General features: G+C 47.0%; 1 protein-coding gene across 7 annotated transcripts in view; it reads left to right on the top strand.

Moving 5' to 3' along the window:
• Window positions 1–27664, top strand: part of DNM1 (dynamin 1) — a 71001-nt gene that overhangs the window by 42367 nt on the left and 970 nt on the right. For 2 of the 7 annotated variants that reach the window (XM_086625331.1, XM_086625330.1), the window contains exons 14-22: window positions 145–156; window positions 1409–1522; window positions 14950–15059; window positions 15668–15779; window positions 17016–17027; window positions 18258–18428; window positions 18601–18842; window positions 19248–19466; window positions 27007–27545. In XM_086625331.1, coding sequence (XP_086481457.1) covers window positions 145–156; window positions 1409–1522; window positions 14950–15059; window positions 15668–15779; window positions 17016–17027; window positions 18258–18428; window positions 18601–18842; window positions 19248–19466; window positions 27007–27079 — 1065 coding nt within the window. In that variant the 3' untranslated portion in view covers window positions 27080–27545. Of the gene's footprint in view, window positions 1–144; window positions 157–1408; window positions 1523–14949; window positions 15060–15667; window positions 15780–17015; window positions 17028–18257; window positions 18429–18600; window positions 18843–19247; window positions 19467–22751; window positions 22774–27006; window positions 27546–27664 lie in introns of those variants that run through there. The other 5 variants (XM_086625337.1, XM_086625335.1, XM_086625334.1 and 2 more) reach the window with 3 other exon arrangements.

Here is a 27664-nt window from a genome sequence, read left to right as displayed (position 1 = left end):
GTAAAAGATTTGGTACCAGCTTCCAATTTATTTTATTTTTGAGCCTGTCTCCTCCTGCTCCAGCTTTCCTAGTAACAATCTCTCCTCTCTTTGCTCCTCTCCTGCTCTCTGCTCTGCTGCTGTTGCTATGGTTCCCCTTTGCAGGATGAGATCCTGGTGAGTAGAAGGCCACTCAGCAGGGTGTGCTAATGAACATTAATGTTGCATCTGGGAAGGCAAGAACAGTGCCTAGACAAATTATTCTCTCTGCTGCTGAATGGGCAGAGGAGGGCAGCTGGCACTAGACACAGGTGAAGCAGAAATGCGGTGAAAAGGTAGTATGTAAAGGAAAAATTCAGAACTGCTGGTACATCTTGTGAGTGGGTGGAGATAAAAGCCAGTAATCCAAGGATGTGTGGTTCTGTTTGACTGCCCCCTCCTGTCCACAGAGAGAATAGGACTGTGTCGAGCTTAACAGTAGGCATGAGATGAGGATCCAATGCTTCTACGTTTATCTTTTTAGGGTAAATTGACAATTGAAAGGATTGTATAGCTCTGGTAGGCTGCTTGCACAGTGCAACTTGCTAATATGCAGTGCAGTCGCATGTTTTTTTCAATGCCAGGTCGTTTTCAGCAAGCACATCCATGCAACAAGGTACCTGCACATAATGCATACAGATGGTTTTGGGTGTTAACAGTGCAGTAGTACATATAAAAGCTAATGCATTTAAGCTTATGTGTACTTGCATTTGATTACTGCATGTGTGAGGCTCTAAACCAGCACTTGGTGGACTGGAGTTCCCTAGAGGCTAATAGCCTGGCTTCTTTACAGACTAAACTTAAAGGAACTTGTTTTGCCCTAAATTAATGACTACTGAAATACCTGGGGATGCTGAAGTCCAGGGTACTAATTCCAGATGCACCATTTTGTTCTGATATACTTAGTGTCTCCTTCCTACTAAACTCAATTCTTTCTGGGTTGCTTGCCCATCTCTTCTTGAACTGGTTCCCCCCACCCCGGAGTTGGGTGAAGCACTCCAGATGTGCAGTGTGCCTAAAGGGGTGTGGGTTTTCTCTAGGCCTGGCCTTTTCTGGGTGTGTTGCTGTGATCTGGTGCTTGTAGGTTGTGCCAGTGTCTGAGGCACTCTTCATGCAGTTTTTCCCTGCATCTCTTTTCTCTTGGTGGAGGGTATAATGCACAGCACTGCCAGGTTCCTTCCTGCGTCCTTATACTATGCCTGGCCCTTTCGAGGCAAAGACCTTCACTGGCCAGTTGAGTGGGGGGCTCTTCTGGCAGCAGCAGAGAGCATGGTGTGTTCCTTGTCTTTCCATACTACTCTGTGTGTAGGGATACCCTCTGATCTTTCCTTTGTCGTGTGAGGCCAGGCTTTTAGGGCCCTCTTAATGCTCACTGCTTCCACCCCCTTAGGTCATCCGAAAGGGCTGGCTCACCATCAACAACATTGGGATCATGAAGGGTGGCTCCAAGGAGTACTGGTTTGTCCTGACAGCAGAGAACCTCTCCTGGTACAAGGATGATGAGGTGAGTAGCTCGACTCTGCGACTTGAATCTTGGGGACCTCATGAGGCTAAGGCCTTCAGTTTACTGGCTGTTAAAGATGTATCTTCTAAGTATTGCCTGCAGCTTGTGACAGAAGCTTAGACTATCCTTGGGCCAGGTTCCCTGTGGTCTCAGTACTGCTGAGCATTTCTAAATTGATGCGAACATGGCGTTTTTTGATGCACAAGAAGTAACATCTATGCTTGAAGCTCTGGCTCAGCAGAAAGCCAACAGACACTTGGAATGAATTTGACCTTTTTGTCTTGCTGTGGCAGCTGTGATCAAGGGTGTGATGGGTTAGTTCCAAGATTTGGGCTTTTTGGTGTTTGTGGAGCAGCCATGTTGAGTTTTCTGAAGTATGAGACAGGTTTTTGTGCATCTCTCCTGGTTATAAGAAAAAGCTATCTCCTTTCTGGGCATAACAACAGGAGCTGTGGACCTGAAGCTGCAGCACAAGTTCTGGCTCCTTCTGACTTGGAGTAAATTACAACCTCTCCAGGATTCAGTTGTTAAATCTGCAAAGCAGGAATGTGTTTTTTTAACATGCCAGTTAATGCATTATTTGTAAAATTGTTTGAATTGTGCATGGTTAGAGTACTGCTGATCAAAAGTACAGTGACACATGGAATATCACTGATAGGAACATGGACCTGCTCTGTAGAGTTGCTTGAAAATCTTGAATATTAAGAATTCTGGCAATGTGCTGCAGTGTCTTTCTCCTTCAGTGGGGAATCATGTAAGTGGACAGAATTGTCCCAGCTGAATTATCATTGTCAACAGTATGTTGCTTCCTGCACAAGACAAAGGTAAATAATTGTCTTTTCTGATTACTTTGTAAAGAGAAAGAATAGCTGGGTAGTTTTGGTAAGGATATGATGGAAAAGGTTAGCCCCACCTAATGTGCTGGGGGATCAAAAATACCTGGTATGCTGTAGTCATGCATTCTGACTAGATTGAGGTTTCTGATTGCAAATAAAGAAACTGCTCTGCCTCTTATTGTGGTTTGTGTCCCTCAGGTGTTCTGAGGGACACAGTAGTGTTCCTGGGAGCTGCAGTGAGCTCTGGCTTGTTGTCTAGTTGGTATCAGTGGGCCTGTTTCATTCTCAGCAGGTGGAAATGATGACAAATACAGTGATGAATCAGCCTCTAAATATCGCTTTCTGCATGGAGACTGCTGCTGTGCTGCTATGGATGAGCAGGCAGCAATTTCCTAATTAAAGAACCAGGCATTGAAATGTCTTTTGCTAAATCAGTGTCTCTCTGCTGTAAGACCCCTGCCCTTTTGTATTCAGAGTTGCCAGGCGAGGCTTCACTTTCCTCTAGGTTGCCTATGAAGGTTGAGTGGTTATAAACATCAGGTAGTTTAATCAGAGCCAGCTGCTACATCTGCATTAGAGATGATCAGAACTCCCTGTTCTTCCCCAGGGAGTGGGAGGGAGAAAGGGCTGCAGTGGGGATGTGTTAACTGTTGATCCCAGTTGCTTGGGATGGGGATTGGACCTCCCTTCCCTCCTGAGGGAGGGTAGCCTTGGGGGTCAATAGCAACTGGAGGTCTGCACCGTTTCCCTGCTGCATAGCAAGACGTAGAGCTGCCTAATGAAAACAGTTCCCTGCCAGTCTTGGTCCCTTAAGCACAGGAGAACTAGTGCTGATGAGGTCAGAGCTACCTCTGAGAAATGAGCCTTTGTCTTCAACTGAGCAGGAGCAGGGGGAAAGGGAAGCATGTTTTTATTTGCTTCCTTCCCGTCTTCCCCAAGTTCAGCTCCTTGGTCACTGGCTGTCGTGAGGGAGAAAGGAAGCAAACTCTGGACTCTGTAGTTGGTGCATTTGAGAGGCAGCTTGGAGAGCCTTGAGCATGGGGATTCCCATCCCAAACCTCAGTTCTGCATGGAGCTGGCTCCATCCTGAAGAGCTGTCTGCAGTGCATGGTCCTCTGTCAGATAGAGTCATCGTCTTTGCATGTCTGTCCCAGAACTCTCAATCTCCACCAATTCCAGAGGACTCGTGTCCTCTACAGCTCCTGAAATGTTCTCTTGTGTTTTTTTAAAGGCTGTACACTATGATCTTTCTTCACTTAAGCTCTGGGAGAAAGGAGAAGGCTTTGTCTGCCCCACCCTGCACTTCTCTCTTGTCCCAGTTCCCCTGTGCTCTGGCAGCTTTCCAGATGGAACAAGGAGGGAACTGAATCTGTCTTGTGTGGATGGGAGTGCTGGTGGCAGAGCTGTGATAATGGAGAAAGGAGCTGGGTGAGGTGGTGTGCAGTGGGGTGAGGGTGAAGGCTGGGCTAGCACCTCTGGAGCTAGGAGGAGTGGGGACACAGCCTCTTCCTGCCCTGTTTTGCAGACCAGGACCCAGAGTCTGTGGAATGAAGACATCTGGACCCCATTAGTGAAATACCAGTCTTTCCGCAGCACTGGCTTGTTTTTCCTCTGCCTCTAAAGAAAGGAACTGAAACTTAGAATGTCTTAAAGGGCCCCATGTTACATCTTAGCAGGCATATATGGCTGTTGATGCTCTGGAGGCGCCTGAAGGAGTGTGCTGGGGAATGGGAGGGGAAGGAAAGAGCAGGCCAGGCGGGGGTGGAAAGTTGGCTCCCCACTCTGCCGTGCTGCCAAGAGCATGTGTGTGTGCTCCTGGGCTCTGTGTTTTTCTTCCTGTCTCCTTTCAATGAGTCAACGACTGGCCCCATGGAGAGCAACCCCACACAAAGCTTGCCTCCCAAGACCTGGAGACCCTCCTGAGATACCTGAACATCCTGAACCCTGTAGGATTTATGCTGCAGGCCAGCGATGGGGAGGAAGATGTGGGGAGGAGCCTGCTCTGGCTGCTGGCAATATAGAGCAAGATTCCCTTGCTCAGTGAGGCCACAGTATCCCCAGGGCTGGAGCAGCAGCACGGCACACTGACTTGCTGCGCAGCAAGCACCATAGTGGACGTGATACAAGAACTTGATTCAAATAGTCCCTCTGCCTGAATCCATTATGAAACGCATGGTGCCCACTTCTCTGCAGAGCTTTCTCACCTGCTGGAAAAGAGTCTGTGAGCTGGGCTAGGGCTGCTGGTGATGAGGGCCTTACAGGCAAGAGGCAGTGAGCACTGTGCTCAGTGGTTCCTGTTAGTAAAGCTTACTGCCTGCTGGAGGGGACCCCTGTGTTCTCTGCTCTGCAAGGGGGACTGTTTCTGCTAGAGTGCTTGTGACTGTGTGCCAGAGCTTTTGCACAGCTGGGTAGATGGGTATGTCTGCTGTTTCCTTTGGGAATTTGTGTGAACGTAGAATCACCTCCACAGGGACCTCCTGTCCTTACTCAGGTAAATCATGTACTAGAAACTGAGGGCTTGTAGAAACAGGTGACTACATGAGAAGAATATGGCCTTATTTGCTTGTGTGAAAGTATTTGTGTTGCATGCAAGTCAGTGCATTTGAGTCCTGTGTGTATGCAGGAAGGGTAGGTGCAGAGTTTTGGGTACTTTGAGGTGTGTGGGACGTGCTTCATGTTCTTCATGCATCATGTTGATTCCTGCTGCATAAGTTGTGCTTGAGCTCTCTTCTCTGTCTTCATGCCTTATCTTTTGCTTGGAGTACAAACGTATTCTCTCCTGTCCTGAGGAAGATGTGACCTTATTGACAGTCACTAGATAGCTGCTTATTCTGTACCTGTCAATGTCTTGTACCCAATGCTAGTTTAAAAATACATTGTTCAGTGCTGAGATTGTTGCCCCACTGCACCCACATGCACTCCCCACTGTTCATCCCCTTCACTCCCCCCCACCCCAACAGCCTGTGTCCTTGAGGCCCAGGTCAGCTGATAGAAATCCTTTTGTCTTTGCTCTGCCCACGAGTCATCAGCAACTTGCTGTGATGGGTCTGGCTGCAGCCAGGTTTTTGCATCCAGCTTGTCTGGTCTGTTCTGAGGTGGTTCTTCTCCTGCTTTCACACTGCTCTCAGGTGCTCTCTGGAACATGCTCCTTCTCTTTACATCCTCTGTGGAGATCTTCCATTCATTCACTCATCTTTTTTTACAAGTGCATGTTTTCTCATGGATAATATCTTAATCAGTTCTCATTTATGCTTTTACTCACTGTTTTTCTTCTTTCTTTCCCAGACAAACATCAAAGCAAACACAACTTCCAGAGAATCCAAATCTCCAACTTTAAATCCTGTGTGGTTTTTTTATTAATGACCAGCATTATTTACGATGTGAAATCCTCTTTATCCAGTCACCTTTCTGTGCTTGATCCTGATCCTGCCTTCTTAGAGCAAAACACAGTGCAGTTGTAACTCTGCCAGGCCTGTGTGTCTATCTCTGCATTTTATGGCAAAGTTTAGCCTGTGAAACAGAAGCCATCCTGCACACAGCTACCCCAGGACAAGTGCATGAAGCTGAAAGAAATAAGAAGGGGATGAGAGAGATGGAGGAGGACTAAAAGGGTTGTGAGTAGGCTGGTGAGCAGGCAGGTAGAAGTGATCATCAAGCATGGCTCCAAAGGGTTATATCCTCCCGGGCTGAGGGAAGAGTGAAGTTTGCATGCAGCTATCCCTGCAGCCCACCCTCTCCAAGCATGTCCTTCTGCCGTGCAGGTGTTGCCGTCCCCGTGCAGCACTGGCAGTGTGTGGTGTATCCCAGCACAGCCTAACCAATGTGCAGACTACTGTACAATCTCGTAGTCCTGAACAGGTAGTCTGAACACTGGGCAGACGGAGTGGAGCCTCTGTGATCTGCTCTCCGGCTATCAGCAGCTTGTTAGTCCTTTCCAATCCCTGCTTTTGGGATGGGGTTTTGGGGGCAGAGATGAGATGAAAGAAGTCAAAGTCCTGATTGAAAAAACATCCTCCTCTGGCAGCTGGGAAGAAGAAATGTTGTTCTCTGCATGTTTCCAATTTGGAGCAAGCTTCCAAGTTCCTTCCTCTTCCAGTGCTGGTGTCAGGCTGGTACCTGGTTTCCACCCGGGGTATGCTGCACCTTTATAGAAAGAGGAAAAAAAAAAAAAATCAATTACTGCTGTTTGAGGAGGAAATGCTGCGAAATTTTGGCTGTCACCCAGGTGTGCAGAACTTGATTCATTCAACTCCTTTTCTTCCCCATGGAGCTGTGTGGGAGGATTCCCAGGCCCCACACACCCTCATCTCCTTCTGCCTAGCTCTGCCCTGTAGATCAGCCCTTTGCCTGGGGTCCAGAGCAAAGCTCAAACAGGACCATCTTCTGCTTCCAAGCCCTTAAAATGGTCCTTTGACCACCATGGCCCGTTGCCTTTGCAGCTCACCTCTGGCTACTGCAGGAGCAATCCGCATTCCTTCTTTTTCTCCCCCCATGATGTCTGGCATTGCTGAGCCTCCCTCCCTCTTCTGGTTTTTGCTCCCTCCCTTCTTGCTTCCCTTCTGTCCTTCTGCCTCAATTGACGTGGCAGTGGAAAGCTAACTAGACTCGAGGGAGGAGCTTGCTGGCTGCTGGGAAGGCCAGAGGTTGGCAGGAAGTGAGCTGCTGACGGATGGGGTTGTGCGGGGGGAAGAAAGGTTCCCTACCCCGTATGGAAACTTGAGGAATGCTGTCGCTTTCTGTGGTGCTTGGCTCCCATGTAATGATTCCAGATGTTAGCCCTAGTCTGCGCGGTTTGCTCCCTCTCCCCCTGGTGCTGCAAGGATAAAGAGGGCTTTGTGTACGCCGCATGTCTCCCTTCCAGGATCCCCTTTGCTTGTGTGCATGCTAGCAGACGGTTAAGAGTTGCGGCCAAAAATATGAACACTCTGAACTCTCACTTTGGCTCTAACCATGTGCTGGGGAGGGGTAACCAACCCTCTCCGTTTCCGGAGATGTGTTGCACTTTGCCTCATCAAAGCAAGTCAAACAGTTGGGGACAATTCATCCCTGTCCTGGCACAGGGACAGGTGTAGGAAGAAATGTGTGCTTGTCCTTTGCAAAGGCTGGTGGGCATTACTGTGACCTTAGAGAGGCCACAACAGTGGAGTTTTGGGCTCTGTAGCCTCTCTTAAGCTACTCATTTTCTGCCTGTGCGTTCTCATACGTGTTCTGATGGCTTCCTAGGGTTGCAGGCAGCTGCCTTGACTATCCCTGCACTTAGCTGTGTGTTTAAATCTACACATTGTTTCAGCTGATGGAAAATCTTTACTTTCGTGCAGGTGAGTTGATTACCATTGCTGTGCTTACTAACCCAATGGTAATGGCTGTGATTAATCACATGAGTCCAGGTCTAGCATCTACAGAGCTTTTGAACTAAATCAGCTTAAAATCTTAGGATGTGTTAAGTTAAACCAGTGCAGCTTTCTGATGTAAACAAGCCATTACAGCTGCTTTGCAGCTTGGAGCAGTGATTGCTGTGTCCAGTAAATTATGCTCTGAGGGTAAAAGTTAAGTGATACAGGTGGGCTGTGTTTTGGAAAGATGTTCTTGAGATCCATGCATGTTGTGGGGTGACTAGGGCTTCCTGGAAGAATCACAGCTCAGAAATTCAGCTCTTCTGATGTAGACTTTCTTTGCAAAGACAAGGAGCAGAAAGCAGTCAGTGACATCTTGTTTGGAGTAGGGGGTGGGTTCAACTTAAACTGCTCAACTAACTTGCTTTCAAATACTCCAGACTGTTCTTCGGAGACTTTTTCCTAATAATCTTGTAGTGCGCATGTATTCATGCAGTGTGTTTATTATCAGTTATGATGTTAATATTTTTCCATTTGAGTAGAGTTTTATTACAGGAGTTCCCAAAATACCATGCATGTGTTTAACACAGATGATTTGACTGAAACTCCAGTCATCTCTGCGGCAGGTTTGTTTACGCGTAGCACTTCACATCTTACAAGAAGGAAAGGAGATTAAGAGGTTTAAGCAAGATAAATTTCTCCTAATTTCACATGGCCACCAATTAAAGAAATGGCAATGCTCTTTCTCCCATATCCACAGACCCTTGTCTCTGTGCAAAAGGAGGTGTTTGTCATAACAGCTACAGGGAAACCTTTAATTAGTTTATTTGTGCTCCGAATGCAAACTGAGACCTAATAATTCTGCCAATTACTTTCTTGTACTGTGAGTGCCAATTTCCAACCTTAGGGGAGCCCACACATGCATCTGTCAGCTTCATTTCACATGTAACCAAGAGCAGGAAAATTTAACTCGCTGTTGAGGCAATCCAGTTGAATGGAGGAAGTGCTTTGAGTCCGGCTGGCTTGCTGCCTGCTGAATTTTGTGAACTTCTAGTAGGTTATTACCTACAGAATAGCAACAAATAATTCAGGTGATAGTGCAAACTGTTGCTGTCTCTGTCCAAAACCAATCTCTAAAATTTAGCCACCATAAGGAGATGTGTAGCCATAATAAGGATCATGTGACATCAGGCTGCAACTGCAGCATCCCTTTTTTCCTCCGGCTATTGTGCTCCACACCCCTCAGTTGGAATGGTTAATGGATCCTGGTCTCCTTCCTGGCCATGTGTCTCTGCTTTCTTTCGTAGATGCAAAGAACAGAGCCATATGGTTGGATCTGCGCTATGTTGGGGGCAGGGGCGTAATCCTCTGGCACTTTTCCTGCCTGTGCAAGTAGCTTGCAGTCATCTCTTTCTGCAGTTCTCTGTGCAAGCAGTGTGACTCCCGTTGGGAGCAGCAGCCTTGATGAGGGGTAGCTATTCCTCTGCCTGCAACATTTCCTAGTCAGTACTGAGCCCCCATGTTCTGTTTTGTACGGCCAGTCTGACTGCTTCTGCTGCTTCACTGCCTCTCCTTGGCCTCATGGCTCCATGGATTAACTCGCAGTCAATGTGCGTGTTTTGCGTAACATACTCTGCTGCTGAGAGAGAGTTTTGCCTGGCTTTTTTTTCTTTCCTTACTGATGAGAGGAGATACCTTATGAGCAACGCAAGCCTCTTGGGACCAGACCAAAGGCTTTGAATGTAGTATTTCACAAACTGCTTTCCCATTTCGATGTGTGCTGGCTCTTCCTGCTCTTAGCCCCCTGCTCCAAGTCTGGAAAGCTAGAGAGAAGCCCTTTTCCCCTCTGGGCCAGGATGCTATTCAGCCATAGCACATACTGCCAGATTGCTAACATATGGGCAGAGGGCTCAGCCAAAGTTTTGAGAGGCTCAGCCCTTGGCAGCTCGTTCCACACTTTCCTGTCTCTACATTCAGGAAATGAAGTCAGTGTGTTGATATAAAACAGGCTGGGTTGAAAACTGAGACACTGGAAAGACTGAAGTGGGGGACTGGGAGGGGGAAGGTGTGGGGAGATGGAGAGCGGCAGGGGCTTGTTGGAGTGTGCATTGCCCTGCAGCATGTGTGGGAGGGGGCTTCTTGCCTGCTGCCAGTGTCCTCCATTTGATTGCTCTTGCTACCTCAGAGTCAGAGGACTGATATTTTATGCTGGTGGACAGATACATGCGTCTTTCCTCTGGTGTGTGGAAAGATCAGCATGCAGAGATAGTGTGGTCTTGATCATGCAGCGGCATTTATGCAAGAGCTTGGACGGGGTGAAAGTCAAAACTCTGGCAGAGAGTGTGTATTTCCATATCTGGGACATGGGATTCCCTTGCCTTTTGACTTTTTTCCTGAAGAATGGCTCCATTGCTAAATTTCTATAGAATGATGTGATTCTAATGCATAATGAATTTTTCTCAGACAACTTTAACATCTGTTATTTTTTACTAGCCCAGAGACTCTGTGGGATGGATGCAGGGAGTTCCAGTTAAGTGAGACTTCAGTGAGGTTCATCTGTCTTGCCTAGGGACTTAGCAGTTGGTGTACTTCACTTCTAGGTCACTAGTTCAACCTAAACCAGCATAATAATAGTGACCCAAAGTAGTAGAAAACTGGGAGCTGTTTGTGGCTTACAGAATCTGAAGTGGTGTGTGTGGCTCTGAGACCAGTACCTGGCTGACAGATGTCCCATCACAAAAATGCTTGCTCACCTCTCATCGAGACTGATCAAGATTATTAAGAAATCTAGGGAAATTTACTTGGAAGAGCTCTCCTGCTTTCATAGCCTGGCGTCTTTGAGAAAGAAGGGAGAGTTTGGCAGCTACTTCAGTGATCCCTTCTATTTTGTAGATGCTGGTTTCTGGGATGTTCTCATTGCATAAACTTTGTAACAGACTGGTACGGCTCCATCTTTGGGGTGTGTCTGACCTATGTAGTGTCTAGTATCCTTGGCAAACACAAATCAATTTAATCATAGAATGGTTAGGGCTGGAAGGGACCTTCAAAGGTCATCTAGTCCAACCCCCCTGCAAGGAACAGGGATATCTCCAACTAGATCAGGTTGCTCAGGGCCTTGTCCAACCTGGCCTTGAACGTCTCCAGGGATGGAGCATCCACCACCTCTCTGGGCAACCTGTTCCAGTGTTCTACCACTCTCATAGTAAAAAATTTTTTCCTAATATCCAACCTGAACCTACCTCCCTCTATTTTAAAACCATTACCCCTTGTCCTATCATAACTGGCCCTCCTGAACAGCCTCTCCCCATCTTTCCTGTAGGCCCCCTTGAGGCACTGGAAGACCGCTATAAGGTCACCCCGGAGCCTCCTCTTCTCCAGGCTGAACAGCCCCAACTCTTTCAGCCTGTCCTCATAGGAAAGGTGCTCCAGGCCTCTTATCTTCATGGCCCTCCTCTGGACCCTCTCCAACTGGTCCATGTCCTTCTTATGTTGGGGACTCCAGAACTGGACGCAGTACTCCAAGTGAGGTCTCACGAGGGCAGAGTAGAGGGGGAGAATCACCTCCCTCGACCTGCTGGCCACGCTCCTCTTGATGCAGCCCAGGACGCGGTTGGCCTTCTGGGCCGCAAGAGCACATTGCCGGCTCATATTGAGCTTCTCGTCTACCAGTACTCCCAAGTCCTTCTCCTCAGGGCTGCTCTCGATCCAATCACCACCCAGTCTGTATTTGTGCCTGGGATTGCCACGACCCAGATGTAGGACCTTGCACTTGGCCTGGTTAAACTTCATGAGGTTGGTACGGGCCCACCTCTCCAGCCTGTCAAGGTCCCTCTGAATGGCATCCCTCCCTTCCAGCGTGTCGACGGCACCACACAGCTTGGTGTCATCGGCGAACTTGCTGAGGGTGCACTCCATGCCACTGTCCATGTCACCGACAAAGATGTTGAAGAGGGTCGGGCCCAACACGGACCCCTGAGGGACGCCACTTGTGACCGGTCTCCACTTGGACATTGAGCCGTTGACCACTACTCTCTGAGTGCGGCCATTGAGCCAATTCCTTATCCACCGAGTGGTCCATCCATCAAACCCGTGACTCTCTAATTTAGAGAGAAGAATGTCGTGCGGGACAGTGTCAAAAGCTTTGCACAAGTCCAGGTAGATGACATCCATTGGTCGACCCTTGTCCACCGATGCTGTCACCCCATCGTAAAAGGCCACCAAGTTGGTCAGGCACGATCTGCCTTTGGTGAAGCCATGTTGGCTGTCACCCACCACCTCCTTGCTCTCCATGTGCCTTAGCATGGTTCCCAGGAGAATCTGCTCCATGACCTTGCCAGGCACAGAGGTGAGGCTGACCGGTCTGTAGTTGCCCGGGTCCTCCTTGTTCCCCTTTTTAAAAATGGGGGTTATGTTCCCTCTCTTCCAGTCATCGGGGACCTCGCCAGACCACCACGACTTCTCGAATACAATAGCCAGTGGCTTGGCAACTTCATCCGCCAGTTCCTTCAGGACCCGCGGATGGATCTCATCAGGTCCCATGGACTTGTGCACCTTCAAGTTCCTCAGATGTTCTCGAATCTGGTCTTCAAGTACAGTGGGCGGTGGTTCATCCTCACAGTCCCTGCTAGTTCTTTCCACAGCTTGGGTGGTAAGACAAGAGGCTTTACCATTGAAGACAGGCAAAAAATTCATTGAGTACCTCAGCCTTCTCTATGTCCCGGGTAACCAGAGCACCAGTATCCTTCCGGAGGGGGCCTACATTCTCTTTGGACTTCCTTTTGTCCCCTACATACCTATAGAAGCATTTCTTGTTGCTTTTTATATCCCTTGCCAAATTCAATTCCTTCAGGGCTTTAGCCTTCCTCACTTGATCCCTGGTCACTTACAGCTTCTCTGTATTCCTCCCAGGCTATCTGTCTCCGCTTCCACCCTCTGTAGGCTAACCTCTTCATTTTCAGTTGGTCCAGGAGCTCCTTGCTCATCCACGCCGGCCTCCTGGTCTTTTTGCCCGACTTGTTCTTCGTCGGGATGCACCTCTGCTGAGCTTGGAGAAGGTGCTCCTTGAATGTGGACCAACTTTCCTGGGCCCCTTGTCCCTCCAGGGCCACCTCCCACGGCACTTTGCCCATCAGGTGCTTCAAGAGGCCGAAGTCCGCCTTCTTGAAGTCTAGGGTACAGAGCTTGCTGAATGGCTTCCTTGCTGCCCCATGGATCTTGAACTCCACTGTGTCGTGGTCACTGCAGCCAAGGCTATCCTTAAGTTTCACATCGCCCACCAGTCCCTCCCTGTTGGTGAGCACAAGGTCAAGCATGGCACCCCTCCTTGTCGGCTCCTCTATCATCTGCAGGAGGAAGTTGTCATCCACGCATTCCAGGAACCTCCTGGACTGCCCGTGCCCTGCCGTATTGTCTCTCCAACAGATGTCAGGGTGGTTGAAGTCCCCCATGAGGACCAGGGCTTGTGACCGCGAGGCTGCTCCTATCTGGCTATAAAGCGCCTCATCTGCTCTGTCCTCCTGGCCAGGTGGCCTGTAACAGACTCCTACCGTAACATCCCCTATCCGTCCCCGTCCTCTAATCTTGACCCATAAGCTCTCTGTCAGCTCCTCCTCCGACCCCAGGTGAAGCTCCACGCACTCCAGCCGGTTGCTGACGTAGAGAGCAACACCCCCTCCTCGTCTACCCTTCCTGTCCTTTCTAAAAAGCTAAATTTAACTGAGACTTAGGAGGATGTCAGGCTGGACTTGCCATCCTCTGGGTGTTTGAGCGCAGCAGCTTTGTCATCCTTATCTGCTGCTCTGATGTGTCCCTCTTTTCTCGCTAGCTCTTCAGGATTTCTGCTTACTGATCATCTCTGGTTTCCATTCTTGTTTCCCCTGAGAGCAATCATGTTTTGTTGTTTCCAGCCAAGAAAGGTCTACAAACATGCAAGATGCTCGCAAGAGGACAGTCACACATGCATGCTTGCACACAAAAGCATGCCCTTTTTCTATTTCAGTCTTGGATAGCTGCATTCTGCCTTTTGCAGACCAGTGTGATGGCTCCCTCTCTTGTTATGTTGGGGTATAATACTCAGCTGGAACAGGATGTTCCAAATGGGACCTTAAACCAAACTCACTTCTGTTAATTTGCTGTAGATCCAGATTTGGGACTAAGTAGGGAGAATGATTTCTGACTTAGTTTTTATATTTAAAGTCAGAAACTAAGATCAAGTTTGTTTGTTAAAAGATGATACTGAGGGTCAAAAAAAGTTGAGCTTGGATTTTGGATGCCCTGTTCTGGGTTTAGCTGAAGATGTCTCATAGGATCCAGGCTGGAGGGTTGTGCATGCAGTTACTCTGAAAAATAGGTCCCTCAAAGCTCTCTGAGTCTAGTCACTGGAATTTCAGACTCTGGTTTTTAACGTTCACCAAGCAGTAAACTGCCCCTATTGCTTGAGCTTCTAATCATTCAGAGCATGAGATTTTTAGTAATAAGCAGTTACTTGATTTTTTTTTTAAGCACAGAAGGCCTTTGAATAACCTTACAGTAACTGGTGGTATTACAGCCAGATTTGCTCTTTGATCTTCCGATTCATTTTTATTATTGCTTAATTAATACTTTAAAAGGGTTCACAGTAACCAACCAAGTGTAGGACACTGATAGGGTGAAGGGAGAAACTCAGCTTTTTCTGAGGAGGTGGATTTAAGTTGGTATAATCCATAACATCTGTGTCAAACCAGCTTCTCTCTCATGCTTGGCTTTTCTTGAACCTGGATATTGGCTTGTAGTGATCAAAAGTAAAACACTGAGGTGGTGACAGTGGGGCTGAGGGGGCTGCTTGCCCTGACTCTGACCAGCAGCAGTGTTTCCCTGTGTAATGCTGTCCTGAGGACAGAGGTGTGAGGAGCCTTTCCTGGGCAGAGCTGCTCTGGGTGTCAAGTGGCTGGTGAGGGTCTTGGTGCTGATTGACCCCTTGCTGAGAAGAGTGAGGACCTTGGTGTTGATCACAGCCTGGGGAACTGGGACAGTGCCATGCTGCCGCCTGCTCCTGGAGGAGTCAATGGGGCAGGGTTGTTGGGCCATGTCTCAAAAGCAGTCGGGAAGGACAAACTCTTGGTTTTAGAGATCTCCTCTTCTCACAGACTTAAGAGACCACAGGACCTGGCTTGAGAATGCCTCCCTGGTGATGTGGAGGCTGTATTGCTCACTCCTCTGTGCTGACAGAGTAGAGGCTTTGTTGAAGCAGTGAGTGACTTGTTACTGATCCCCTTTTCAGGAGAAGGAGAAGAAGTATATGTTACCAGTGGATAACCTGAAACTGCGAGATGTTGAGAAGGGGTTCATGTCCAGCAAGCACATCTTTGCTCTCTTCAACACTGAACAGAGGTATGCTCACATCTCAACATGCCGAAATTGTTGAAGCTAGGGACAGGATTTACATATATTAGATAGGAGGGAGTGGAGATGTGTGTTGGGATAACTGTCCAGGAAAGATGTGAGTATCCTTTAAGGATAGCCAGTTTTGGAGGTGATGTGAGACTTTTTAAAAAGTCGTCTGACTTGATTCCTTCTGGTCTTACAGATAAGTACCGTTTTCTTTCTTCACCAGTGCATGGCCTCCAGTGTGACCTTAGCCTTCAACTATTTGGTGTGGTTACCTGGATCTGGCTGTGGCTGGAGTATATATTTATAATCAATGTTCTTAGTGAGTGACTAGAGAAAGGCAAAGGAGATTGGGGACCTAGGTTGGCTGGAGGAGTCCAGCAGTGAGCAAAATTGAAGGAATCTCTTTCGGGCCTTGTTGAAACACACAACTGATTTGGGGGCAATCAAACTTGCTGATAAAAAAAAATATTTTTTTTTCTCTTCTGCATAGTCATCGTGAGGATACTAGCAAGGGACTAAGTGTCTCTGCCTTAAAACAATAGGAAGATTCCCTGGTCATTGACATCTTTCAAATATGGGCATTTCAAATGAAATGTTTGTCTTCTCAGGAATGTTTACAAGGACTACCGGCAGCTGGAGCTGGCCTGTGAGACCCAGGAGGAGGTGGATAGCTGGAAGGCTTCCTTCCTTCGTGCAGGAGTCTACCCAGAGCGTGTTGGGGTAAGTTACAGCCATAATAATGGGATGAGAAGGAGCACAGCATGTATCTTAAGGATAGCTGCATCCTCTTATGTTAAAAATAAGTCTGTGAAGGTTTTGTTTCTCTCCTGAGCTGAGGATATTTTGGAAAAAAAATTCAAGTTCTTGGTATGTCCTGGTGCTTCCTTTATGGAAACTTGGGATCAAGTAAATGGCAGCTTCAAAGGGGAGATAAAGTAGGCAAAGACTGCCTTGACTAAACCCTTCTAGCTCCCTTGTTTTGTAAGCATTAAATTCCCAATAAAAGGAGGACACTTAACCACCTTGACTACTGAGTGGTACATGCCTGCTGAGCGAAGGCACCATCCTTTTCAGTAATGCTTACTGCACAGCCTTCTTAGAAGCTTCCTGGCTTAGTAGTAGTTGTCCTTCTGTTCCTCCCCCACCCAGTTAGGAAGGGATGTTCTCTGAATTTTTCTCTTTTGGTTGGTAGACACCTTAATGTGCTACTTTAGCAAGACCTCTTATCTCTTCCCTTATAGCCTTGTCCCACAGCACTTGCTGTCAGCATTATGCTCTGCTTTAAAAGCATGTTCTAGAGAATTGTTGTGTACGTTCCTGTTCAAAGCCTTCCTGTTCCTCTGTGAGAGGAAGCTGCTATAAATAGTTTTTCCATTAGAAAAGTGATAACTGCTTATCTGTTTGTATTTGTTGCTTCTAATAGACTTCTTGCTTTTATCTTTTCCTGTTACACTTGAAGATTGTGGGTTTTGCCTTAAAACATTTCCTGACAAACTGGTGTAACTTAAAAAAAAAAAAAAGGATTAGAGACGGGACCTTAACAGGGACATGCTTTCAAATTGGCTTTGGACCAGACTGGGACTCTTAAACACGTACTGGTAAAGGACATGTGCCACCTACTGGTGTGCAAATGGAGTGGTTTGAGGTAGGAACACTGATTCTAGGTTGACTGTCTCAAAACCCTGTGTAATGAATAACGAGTAGCTGTTGTAGGTAAGTAAATTGCCCTTTGTGGCTAACAATACAATTTCCTTTGCAGAGCATCCCATTTTGATTTTCAGGTTGTTCTTCCAGGGTAATCGAGATATTTATGTGTTTTTAGTGGGATTGGTCTTTTGCTTTTCAGTGCTATTATGGGATCTTCTCCAAATTCTGAGACTAACTAAAAGTCGTCTTTTATTTTTTTATCCCTTTTTGTTTTAATTTTTTCCACGTATGCTCAAACTGGCCTGCCAGGACAAGGACAAAGTAAGTCTGACCCTCTCTGCCTGTGTTGCCCCCTGGGGCTCCCACTGAATAGTTCTCTCTTGTTTTTTCCTTTTGTCACAGTTTCCTGAGAGGCGTTTCGTCTTCTCCCTCTTTGTACCTTCTGTTGGATTGCTGCTGCTTGTTTCTGTTCTTGGTTTGAATTTTCCTTTTTTCTTTTATTTCTCTCTTTTTGTATGGCTTGTGAATCTTGGTGCAAACTTATTTTTGCAGTTTTTGATCCTTTTTTTTTTAAGTTGTCCTGTTTGACATCCACTTCCTTTACTTTGTTTCTTACTGAGAACTTGTGTTCTTTGTTACGTAAGATTTTCCCAGGAAAAGCTCAAATGAACAAAAGAATTTGTCCTTTCTTATATGTTTTGTTCCCCCAAACAAAAAAATAAGCAATTTCCCACACTACTGCAAATCCTTCAAACTGGGATGGTTTAACAGAAAGATTTTTCTTTATAAAATCAAGGGGTTTTTTTAAATAAAGATGGATAGCAGTTTTTTCTTGCTTTGAAATTGATCCCAAATGGATGAGCCTTGGTGATTTTGCTTGCTGTCAAATAGCACAGTTCAGGTTTTACCTTACAGAAAGCTAAACAATGCATTTCAGGCAGATGGGCAGAGATTCGTCTGCTTGGTGTGAAAGAAAATATAATTATGACTTACAATGCAGGATTTGCAGTTAAAGTGATCAAGAAGGTTTTCTAGATTATTCTATCTACTTGCAGTCTGACAGAGGTGAGCAATTATCTGTATCGGTTTTCTCATTTGTATAATGAGGATGAAGATGCAGTGTGTCACAGAACCTCTAAGACTTAATTTATGGTGAGTGATTCTCAGGTCTAAACTGAATCTGGGCATGGAAAACCCAGCTCAGATGAAGAACCTTTCAGGAACCTATGAACGTTTAAAGTAAAAATACAGCTTTAAGTATTTGCTAGAGCCATAACCTGTGAACGTTGGCCAGGAGTCCCTGTTGCCTTTCACCTTTGCGTAATAACTCTTGAGTAGAGCGCGTAGCTTTGTTAAACCTCCTCAGATCTGAGCTGGAGAAGTCTGTACAAGCTGAGATGTGCATTAACAATCACAGCTCGAAATGGAAGTTTGAATAAGTTTTATTTATTGCATGCTTCTCCTGCATGTTCCTTTCTTTTCTTTTAGCTCTCATGAAAAGCTAATTTTATGTTACATTTGAAGAACCAGTCTTTCTCCTTTTCTCTGCAGGCCAGTGAAGCAGAGGAGAATGGATCAGACAGTTTCATGCATTCCATGGACCCTCAGCTGGAGAGACAAGTGGAAACGATCAGGAACCTGGTGGATTCCTACATGGCGATTGTCAACAAGACCATCAGAGACCTCATGCCGAAGACAATCATGCACCTCATGATAAACAATGTACTTATCACACTGTGGTCAGTGGAAGTGGAGAGACAGAAGGGGAAAAATAGGGAGGGAGAGAAAGAATAAAGAAAAACTGAAGGCAGCTTGGAAGGAGGAAGAGGTGGGGACAGGATAGAGTGTTTTGGGGAAGGTGATGGAAACTGGTTCCCTCTTTGCTCGTTTACAGACGAAGGACTTTATCCATTCGGAGTTGCTGGCAAACCTGTACTCTTGTGGTGACCAAAACACGCTGATGGAGGAGTCGGCAGAGCAGGCCCAGCGACGTGACGAAATGCTGCGCATGTACCATGCCCTGAAAGAGGCCCTCAACATCATCGGGGACATCAACACCAGCACTATCAGCACCCCTATGCCCCCACCGGTGGACGACTCTTGGCTGCAGGTGCAGAGCGTACCGTCTGGACGCAGGTACCAGAGGCTCAGGGGGAGAGCCCCACAGACCTGCCTGATGCCTCTTTGGTGGCTAGCTGGGGCCTCCTACTGAGACAGGGAGTCCTCCTCTTCCCCTCTGATCCCTGTGGATATGAAGAGCTTGGAGTGTTTGTGTTGGGAGGCTCCTAGGCCTTGAGAGCTCTGTAGGGTTGCTGTGTCTTCACAGAAGATGCGGAGGCTTCTAAACCCTTAGATTAGATGGGGCCTGAAGTAGCTTTGAAGGCAACCTGAAGCCTGGCATGGCCCTTGAAAGCCAAAGAGTGGTGTGTAAAGTGACGTGAAACTAAAGAAGGAACACTGAAGGCAGCTTATGGGGACCTGATAGTGACAGAGGGATCCCAGGCCTGTTGTTGCAGTTGAATTTCTTTGTTTGTTTGCCAGGTCTCCTACATCCAGCCCCACGCCACAGAGGAGAGCTCCTGCCGTTCCACCCGCCAGACCTGGGTCTCGAGGCCCAGCTCCTGGGCCACCTCCTGCTGGTGGGTCCACGCTGGGTGGTGCCCCCCCTGTGCCCTCCAGGCCAGGTGCCTCTCCTGATCCCTTTGGGCCCCCACCTCAGGTTCCTTCTCGGCCTAATCGTGCTCCTCCTGGTGTTCCCAGGTAAGTCCTGAAACGCTGCCCCATCCAAGTGGGATATGTCACCAATTTTTGGGTAGCAGCCATGACAGCACTTAGCCTACTGGGGCCGTAGAAAGTGAATGGAGCGCATGGAGTGGGTACAGTCTTTGGATATTTGAATTGGGTCTGTAGGCAGGAACATCATTGTCCCCTGAGATGTCATTGTACAGATGAGGCAATGCTAAGGCAGCTCTCAGGAACAGAGGGGCAACCTCTTCTCTGCACAAACCTCTGTGCAAAGGATGGGGGAAGAGGACCTTGTACCTGAGGACTTTATTAAAGCAATCATACCAGTGCCTCTACTCACGAGGAGGAGGTGGTCACCAAAAATCACAGGACTGGAGTGACAGTTCCCTGCTGTCTAGGGCTCCCCAAAGTCTGAAGTTGCCCCTATTCTCCTGGCCCAGACTTCTTCAAGGTGAGTTGGAGAGACCTTCATCTAAGCTGTTCAGGTGCTTTTTGGCTAGGACAATATTGCAGTATCACTGGCAGGGAAATGGATTTTTTTTTTAGGCGTTTTTGTTGCTTCTGTAATCAACTCGAAACCTCTGGACTGGAAAATGTTCAAATCACACAGCTTTACTTTCCCATTAGGAAACTTAATTCCCTTCCTGTTCAGTCACTTCAAACACACTTCAGCATAGTAATAGGGGATTATCCCCTGTGCAGCTAAGCACCTGTTCCTGAACAGGACTTAGGAAACGGTCTGGAACCAGGAATGCTTTTATGTTGGGCACTTCCTTGTGAGGAAGATAAGGTAATTGCAGAGCAAAGAACGAACATAACCAGAAACTCCCCAATGACATGTCAGAGGGAACACTTCCCTCATGGAAAATATCTCCTCTCCAGTGGGTGCAGGTGGCATGTGTCTGAAGCTTTGCTGTTTTCTGGAAGCACCCGGCCTGTCAATGGGTAGTGATGGTGTATGGCTCGGGTGGTTCAGTCTTCCTTCTGTGACAGTGCCCCAGCTCATACTTGGTGCTGCCTGTTTGGAGGGGAAGTGTTCTCTGCCAGGCTGTATCCAACCCAGAGATGTAGGAGTCCAAAGAGATTATAGACCAGTTTCTGACTCTGGTGTGTGCAAATGGTTTTACTTTCTTGGTGCCTCTGCCCCAGTCCTCCCTGTGCACCTCCATGCAGCTCCCAGAGTAACTTGTCCACAAATGCCTCAGTGTTGACCCAGAGACTGCAATCCTGCTGATGGCACCTATGGATGTCAGCATGCTTCTACTGTGTATTTTGGCCCTTGCTTCTTGTGACCCTGCTTTTTCCATATCCTGTTACTTTGTGGTTTTCTTTTTTAGTATACTTATGCTTCTTTCTGTCTCCATCTTTCTTCTTTCACTCAGTTTCATTTCTTCACTCATGAAAAATATTCTATATACCTGATCATCATGATAGGATTTCCCAAATGGGCTGAAGTGAATTGGCCTTTTCTGAAGAAATCTGTCATAGCCTATCTTAATGGCTTTTCTGCCTTTTGCCTGAGGTAGAAGGGTTTAGGGGAAGGTAGGGAACAGCACTGGAGAAGAGGAAGAAAGTGTTTCATACTTAACCGAGCAATCCCTGGTTTTAGAAGGAAAGATGGTAGGTTGGATTGCATGCTACTGACTGCCCTGATCTGGAGTTGAGAATGTAATTCCAGAAGCTGTGAAGTGATGCTCATTCTCTGATCCTCCTCTCTGATTCTTCCAGTTGTTCATAGACTCCTCCGGATCCTGATACCAGCTTGTCATTTGAGTTCACTGATGAATGGAGAATTTCCAATGACAAGGGACTCTTTCTCTTCCTCTCCTGTATATAGAATAAGAAAGTTCCCTGCTAGCACTTGGACTCGGGTCCTTCTGCCATGGGTGAACGAATGCCATATTCATTGTTGCTTTTTTAATACCCATCTCTTCCCTTGCTAACCGGGCTACACTAGTGTGTGTGTTTGTGTGAAACAGAGCTCTTGTGTATGGCCTGAGTGAGCTTTCTTGTAGGAGATGGCATTATGTAGTGAACTGGAAGCACATGGTGGTGGCTGGATGCACTTGGTGTGTGTATGCACACTGATGCCTGTGTAGAAGTTTAGCAGTTTGTGCCTCCAGTTTGTGTGAGCATCTGGTTTTATGGATGATGAACTTAGAGAAGCATTGCTCCACTTCAATTTTTTTAATTAACATGATTGTACAGACACATGCTTTCACATATAAACACCACATGGTCCATTTTCTTGCACAGGAAGGTTTTCCTGCATATCATTAAACACACTTAAAACACGACTTACTGTCCTACTTCTGTACTTAGCATTTATTCAGTCTACTCTGGAAGTCTATTGCCGAATACATATCTTTGGGAGCTGAAAATTACAAACAATATAAGGTCTTATCTGTGTGCAGTGAAGGACTGCATTCAGGCTACATGCCTATTGGAGCTATGCAGGAGGATTTGTTCTGTGGAAAAAAACCATGAAGATACTCCTCCAGGTATTTAGTATATTCAGTTTAAAATAGTTTGATAAACTGTAGGTGAAAGAATTTAGGCAAGCTCAAAGGAGAAATGAGAAAGTTTCAGTGAGAATGACTTAACAATTGGAAAAATCTGTTGAAGATATTAATGGTTTCTCCATTCTTCGGTGCATCTAAGGAAAAATATGCAAGTGATCAGCATCACTGCAAGCGTAACTTCACACAGCTTTGACTTTTAACTATTCAGTAGGTCAGAGTGGCTGAATTCATGATTTGTGACCTTCAAAATATAAATCACCACCTGCTTCTTTTTTGGGTAGTGTTCAGGACTCCATGTAATCTCACTCTTTCCTGAGATGTTTGTTTCAACTCTGGCATTTAATATGATCAGAAGACAGGAATCCTCAGCAAGACAAGTCAAGCCACCTGTGCCCAGCTGATGGGTGCTGAGACCTAGATATACTGCTGGTTCAGCAGCCATGAACGTCAGCCTGGATGTGTGAGCAAGCTTGCTTAATGGGTGAGTGAGCAATAGGCCAGTAGGTCTGCGAACAGATAGGTGGTTTTTGATGCACCCCTGTGCACAACAGGGTTCTGGATGTGTGCAAAGTCGAGGCTGTGACTGTGTGTGTGAAGTCCTGCATGTGTGAGAGTCCAGCCCTACCCAGCAGTGCACACGAGTGCTGTGTTCTGGAGAGGGACGTGTGAATGCGTGACTGTGCAAGCATGTGTGTCTCTGTTCCACCTTCCTGACAGTCTGTGTGGCCTCTGCCTTGAACTGTCTGAACTGCCATGTTGATTTCATGTTGTCTTTCAGAATCACTATCAGTGACCCCTGAGGACTGGCAGCCACGGTACGTTTTGCACTCTCCCTGCAATGCATGAGTCACTGTGTCCCCATCCTCCATTACTTTGCTCTGCAGCTCACCTTTGCTGCCTAGTTCTTGTGTTAGTAACAGAGTCCCTTGTCCAATGAACCACCTCTGCCAGGATCTCGTAAAGGGAGGAGTCTTGAACGGAGAAACTGACCGATCAGAGACAGAGCAGCTGCCTGAGCTGGGAAATCCTCAGTACCTGACTTAAGGTCACTAGAGGACCCTTTCTCTGCTTCTAGATAGAGGAGGTGGGATGGGGGAATGAGCTCTGGCAACAAGGTCTAAACTGTGTGAGTCGTTCATCTGGCTTATATCCGCACTGACTGGGAGATCAGCTGAATGAACTGTTTTGATTTGGTTTGTCAGCTCTGTTAGGATCAAGATAGAGACTTGGGGAGCTGTTAGTTCAGACTCCTCTTCTTATATTCTAATATCTGGCTGGAGAAGTGCTCCCATCCTCACTGTGTCCCTAGTGCTTGTGGAAGGCAGAAGGAGCTTGGGTTGTTAAAAAATAGGACTTCCATGTCTGAGCGCAGAGTAACCGACACTGAATGTTCCCTGTTATCCTTGTGTGTGAAGTGAATGCCCTTTGCTTGTTCTCCACTTGAACCTTTACCTTCTAGGTTACTCTTCTGCTCCCGTTCAGTCTGCCTTCTCTCCTGTGCCCCTGCCAGAGGAAGGGTTTAGTGATCCGTATCCCCACAAAGACCCTGGCCTGAGCTCCTGCCTGTTCCCCTTTCCTATCTCTCCTGTGTTTTGCAGCATTGTACTTGTTCAGTGATGTAGCAGGATATTGGAGCAGGCTCACGTGTACTGCACTGGTGCAACAACTCTTCCTTGTCATGTTAATGCTGAGAGTGAGGGGTGGTGTGAACAGAGACCTGGCAAATTCTCCTGAATATTTTTCCTGGGAACCTCCAGCCAAGGTGACGAAGGGGTAGAGAGGACAGAACAGGGCAGGTGTGGATGTTCTGGGCCCTTTCTCCCTTTCTCTGTGGATATTGTCTCTTGAAGTGAAAGGTCTGACTGAGAGGAGTGGAGCAGCAGCAGCTCCTGTAGATTCCCTTGCTGCTGGTTGTGGCAGAGCGCTGGGGAAGCTTAAGTCCTGTCTTAAGAATAGCAGAAGTTCAAGCTCCTGTTGCAGGGCAGGGGGGTTCACAGCTAAGCCCCCATCTTGCAGCAGATGGTGTCTGTTACTGTTGTATGTAACTGCTGTTAGAGCTGAGAGGTGCCACATCACATCAAACCAGTGCAGTGATTGTTCAGTGATTGGCATCATCTTTGAGGATGTCATCCGTCAACCCTCGTCACTGATGACGTACTGCAGAGGCGTTGGAGCAATCAGCAGTTTCCTCCAGTACTCTGCCTACTGCAGACATCCCTGGCAGCCCTAGAAACATGCCGCTTGGTGAACAACGTCAGGGAGGAGGCTTGCTGTTGTCTGTACCTCGTTCTGGGACTCACTGTTATGGGGCATTCTGTTCTTAATCTGGCATAAAGAGCACCAAGGAAATAAAAATTAAAACAAAACACCACCAAAAAACAAACAACCCCAAAAACCCCACTCCAAACCTTTTGCAGCGCAAACAAATAAACGTAGTGTTTTGCCATCTCTGTTAAGTCCTTATCAACAGAACTCTCTCAGCCCGTTGGTTTCTAGATGATTATCTCAGTGTTCTGTCTGGATATGGCTTGAAAGACTGACTTCAAGGGACGCAACAGTCAGTGTAATGGGTCTTCTCGAGTTCCTGCCAGGTCTCAGGTCTTACTCTAATGTACTGGAGACTGCCACAGGCTTCCCTGTGGGCAAAACTTTTTTGTTCCTTGTTGTCCTGACAGAAAAGTGACTTTTCAGTGGTGTAAAAGGGCTTGGCTAGCAATGTAGTGAGACAGACCGAAGCAGCATTGCAGGGATAAATGTTGCTTGAGAGACTTCTCTGTCCCTTTTTTGTGCTGGGAAACAGTTTTCAACCTTCTGTAACCTTACCAGGGAGATTCTGCAAGTGTCTCCAAAAAACTTGAGCAGAGACAAAACCTGTAACTTTAAAAAGTGACAGCTCCTCCCCCTAAAATGCTCTGAGTGCTGAGAGAAATGTAAATGTCTGCAAAAATCAATCATAGTACATTACAAAAAAGCAGCCCATCTACCTGCAAATCATTTGTGCTCCTTTCAGCCCTGTTTATTCTGGTAGGGTCAAGTGGCCTCTCTTGCTGAACACATTACATAGTCCAGTGACTTCAAGCATCCTTTTCATGTAAATCCACAGAGGCTGTTAGGACAACCTGTCCAAACTCCTGAAATGCAAAAAGTCCTTCAAGCTTCTCCAAGGAAAAAAAAAAAGAAAAGAAAAAAACAAACCACACCTTCCAACACATATAGCAGTGCAACAGCATCTCAATAAAGGCTGAGCTGAAGTTTTGTAAGGTTTTAATTCAAGTGCTATTACTGTTCCAGTGACAGTAGTAGCCGTCAAATGGTTGGTATGGTTGCATTTACACTAGGAGCACCCTTTGGAGATAATGTGCAGATCCCACATGTCATGAAGCTCAGGTTTGCAGATTCCCCAGCTACATCTCATAGCAGGTTTTGCTTCTGGGAGATGGTATTATTTCAGCATCCTTCCAAGGTGGTTGCGATTTCCAGGTTAGCTCAATCCCGTCATTATTAGCCGTACAGGAACAGTAACGTGATTGGCATGCTGACAATGGGGTCTTGCAGTCCCCACTGACATTTTTCAATCAAGGAAGTAAAGTTTGGAAACGTTTTAGTGTCTGAAGCTTTTTTATGTATTGTCTCCCAAGGCAAGGAACAAGTGGTTGTAGTTGTTTTGCAATCTGGGGCTTAATAAATATGGAGCAATAAATTCTGCTGAGGTCTAATAAACAGGACCGTAGACTTGCTCTGGCAGATTTGCGAAGATGAGAGAGCTTGCCCCAATTTATGGGACTATAGCTCCTCTGGTACCAGCATGATTATAGACTTGCAGTCAGAGCAAAACAAAGGCTTCCCTACCTCGGAAAACTACTTGTGCAAGTATCCCCCTCTTCCCTCAGCCCCTGTGTTAGGGAAGGGCCTTCACTTCCAGCAGTCACTTGATTCTCAGTAATCCAAAGTAAAGCTTGTCAATGTGGGATTGTTCAGGCATTAATTCTGTGACACCTGTGCAAATACTCCCTCTCTGCTTGGTCTACATCCTGTTGGGTTCACTCTTTGCATTTCAGGCAGTTTGGGCCATAAAAGTGCTCTGGCTTGATGCTGAACAACTTAATTATTCTGATACACCATCGTGATGCCCTTTAGATTGCAGACGCTGCAGGGGGCATGCTTTAGAAGAGCAACATAGATTGGACTCACTGACTTACAGAACACATTGGGTTTTTATTTGTAGACTTCATAAAGCCTGTAGTTTGAGTCTGAAGTGGTCTTTCAAGTAATGAGTTCAGAGAGATGGCAGGGGTGTTATCTTGTATTTTCTGGAGTTTTGTTTTTCCCCGGTCCCTTACAGTAAGGAGATCCTAGAACACTTAATCCATGCAGAGGGCAAACACTTAAGTTGCTGCCCACTTACCTAGCTAAAGTACCAGCAAAAGCACTGAAACAGAATGGAGTAGCTGTGGCCAAAGTGTTTCATTGAAGTAGAAGCTGCATTTGCTGAGCACCAGAACTAAAGAACTGAAAGCAGCAAGCTTTCCCCTAACATCAAAGATCAGCATCATGTATGGGAATAGAGAGTCTCAGGCTTGCAGTAGCCTCCAGGGCAGGGGAAGAAGGTGCTCCTCCAAACCAGCCAAGAACCTCTGACAGCAGCGCATCTCAGAGGACCCCATCCATGCTGTGTGACTGTCATGTGCTTGATATAGGAGCTCACTGTTGTCCATGCTTCTCAACTCTCATTCCAGAGCCAGTGCATTCACTGGCAACGAATCTCTGCACTTCCAAATTTCAGAGGGAGAACCAAACTGGCTGTCCAGCAGATTACTTTGTTGGTGATCCATGCTGTGCAGAAAGGCCAGTGCGAGGCCTGATAGAAACCTGTAAGTTTCCTTCCTGGAGCTGCACTCTGGTGGTAGTTTGTGCCTCAAGTTTTATTCTCTTGCTGGCTCAGGCGAGGTGGAGAAGCATGTGTGATTGTGACTGCGATTGCTGTGCTAACCACAGTGTGTGTTCTCTTGTTTTTGTTTTCTGCTTTTTCACAGCAGAAGGGGCCCCGCCTCACCTACTCGACCCACCATAATCCGACCGGCTGAACCGTCCCTCTTAGATTTATAACTTGAGGCTGTAGACAGCTGGCAACGAACGCCGTGCTGGCGGCTTCCCCATTCCACCCTCCCTTCCACAGCCACAGTCACTCCTCTCATCCATCCCACATCTCTGCCTCCCACCGCCCCTTCCTGGTGTGTCGTAAAACACTAGCCTAGTGATCGAGCTCTTCGTCTTCACTCGTGCGTCCTGTATTGCTTTGTGAGCGTAGAGTAGCCTTCATTCAGTGGCATGGATCCCTGAAGTACCCAGGCTCCTTGGAGAGATCAGCCGCAGGGACGTCCTTAAGTCCAAGTGGTGGCTGTCCGTCCAGGAATTTCATCTGCCTGGTCTAGCCTGGATAAATGTCCTGCCTGCATCAGTTAGCTGTAGCACCTAGGACTGATCTGTAGCTATTTTCTTTTCTTGTAGTTAAGAAGACAGAAGTGTGACTTAGAAGAAAAATACTGTCAAAACATGTGACACCATTAGGAACAGATTAAATGTCCTGTGTATTAGTTTGACTTCTAAGGTGCAAAAATTCATGTTGGGAACAGTGCAATCAACCTTATCTCAGAGTGAGGCAGGGAGATGGAGAAGGGGGGAACTCAATGG

Source organism: Tauraco erythrolophus, chromosome 22 (genome assembly GCF_009769465.1).
Source record: "Tauraco erythrolophus isolate bTauEry1 chromosome 22, bTauEry1.pri, whole genome shotgun sequence".
NCBI classification, from domain to species: Eukaryota; Metazoa; Chordata; class Aves; order Musophagiformes; family Musophagidae; genus Tauraco; species Tauraco erythrolophus.
This window is presented reverse-complemented; position numbering and strand designations above follow the sequence as displayed.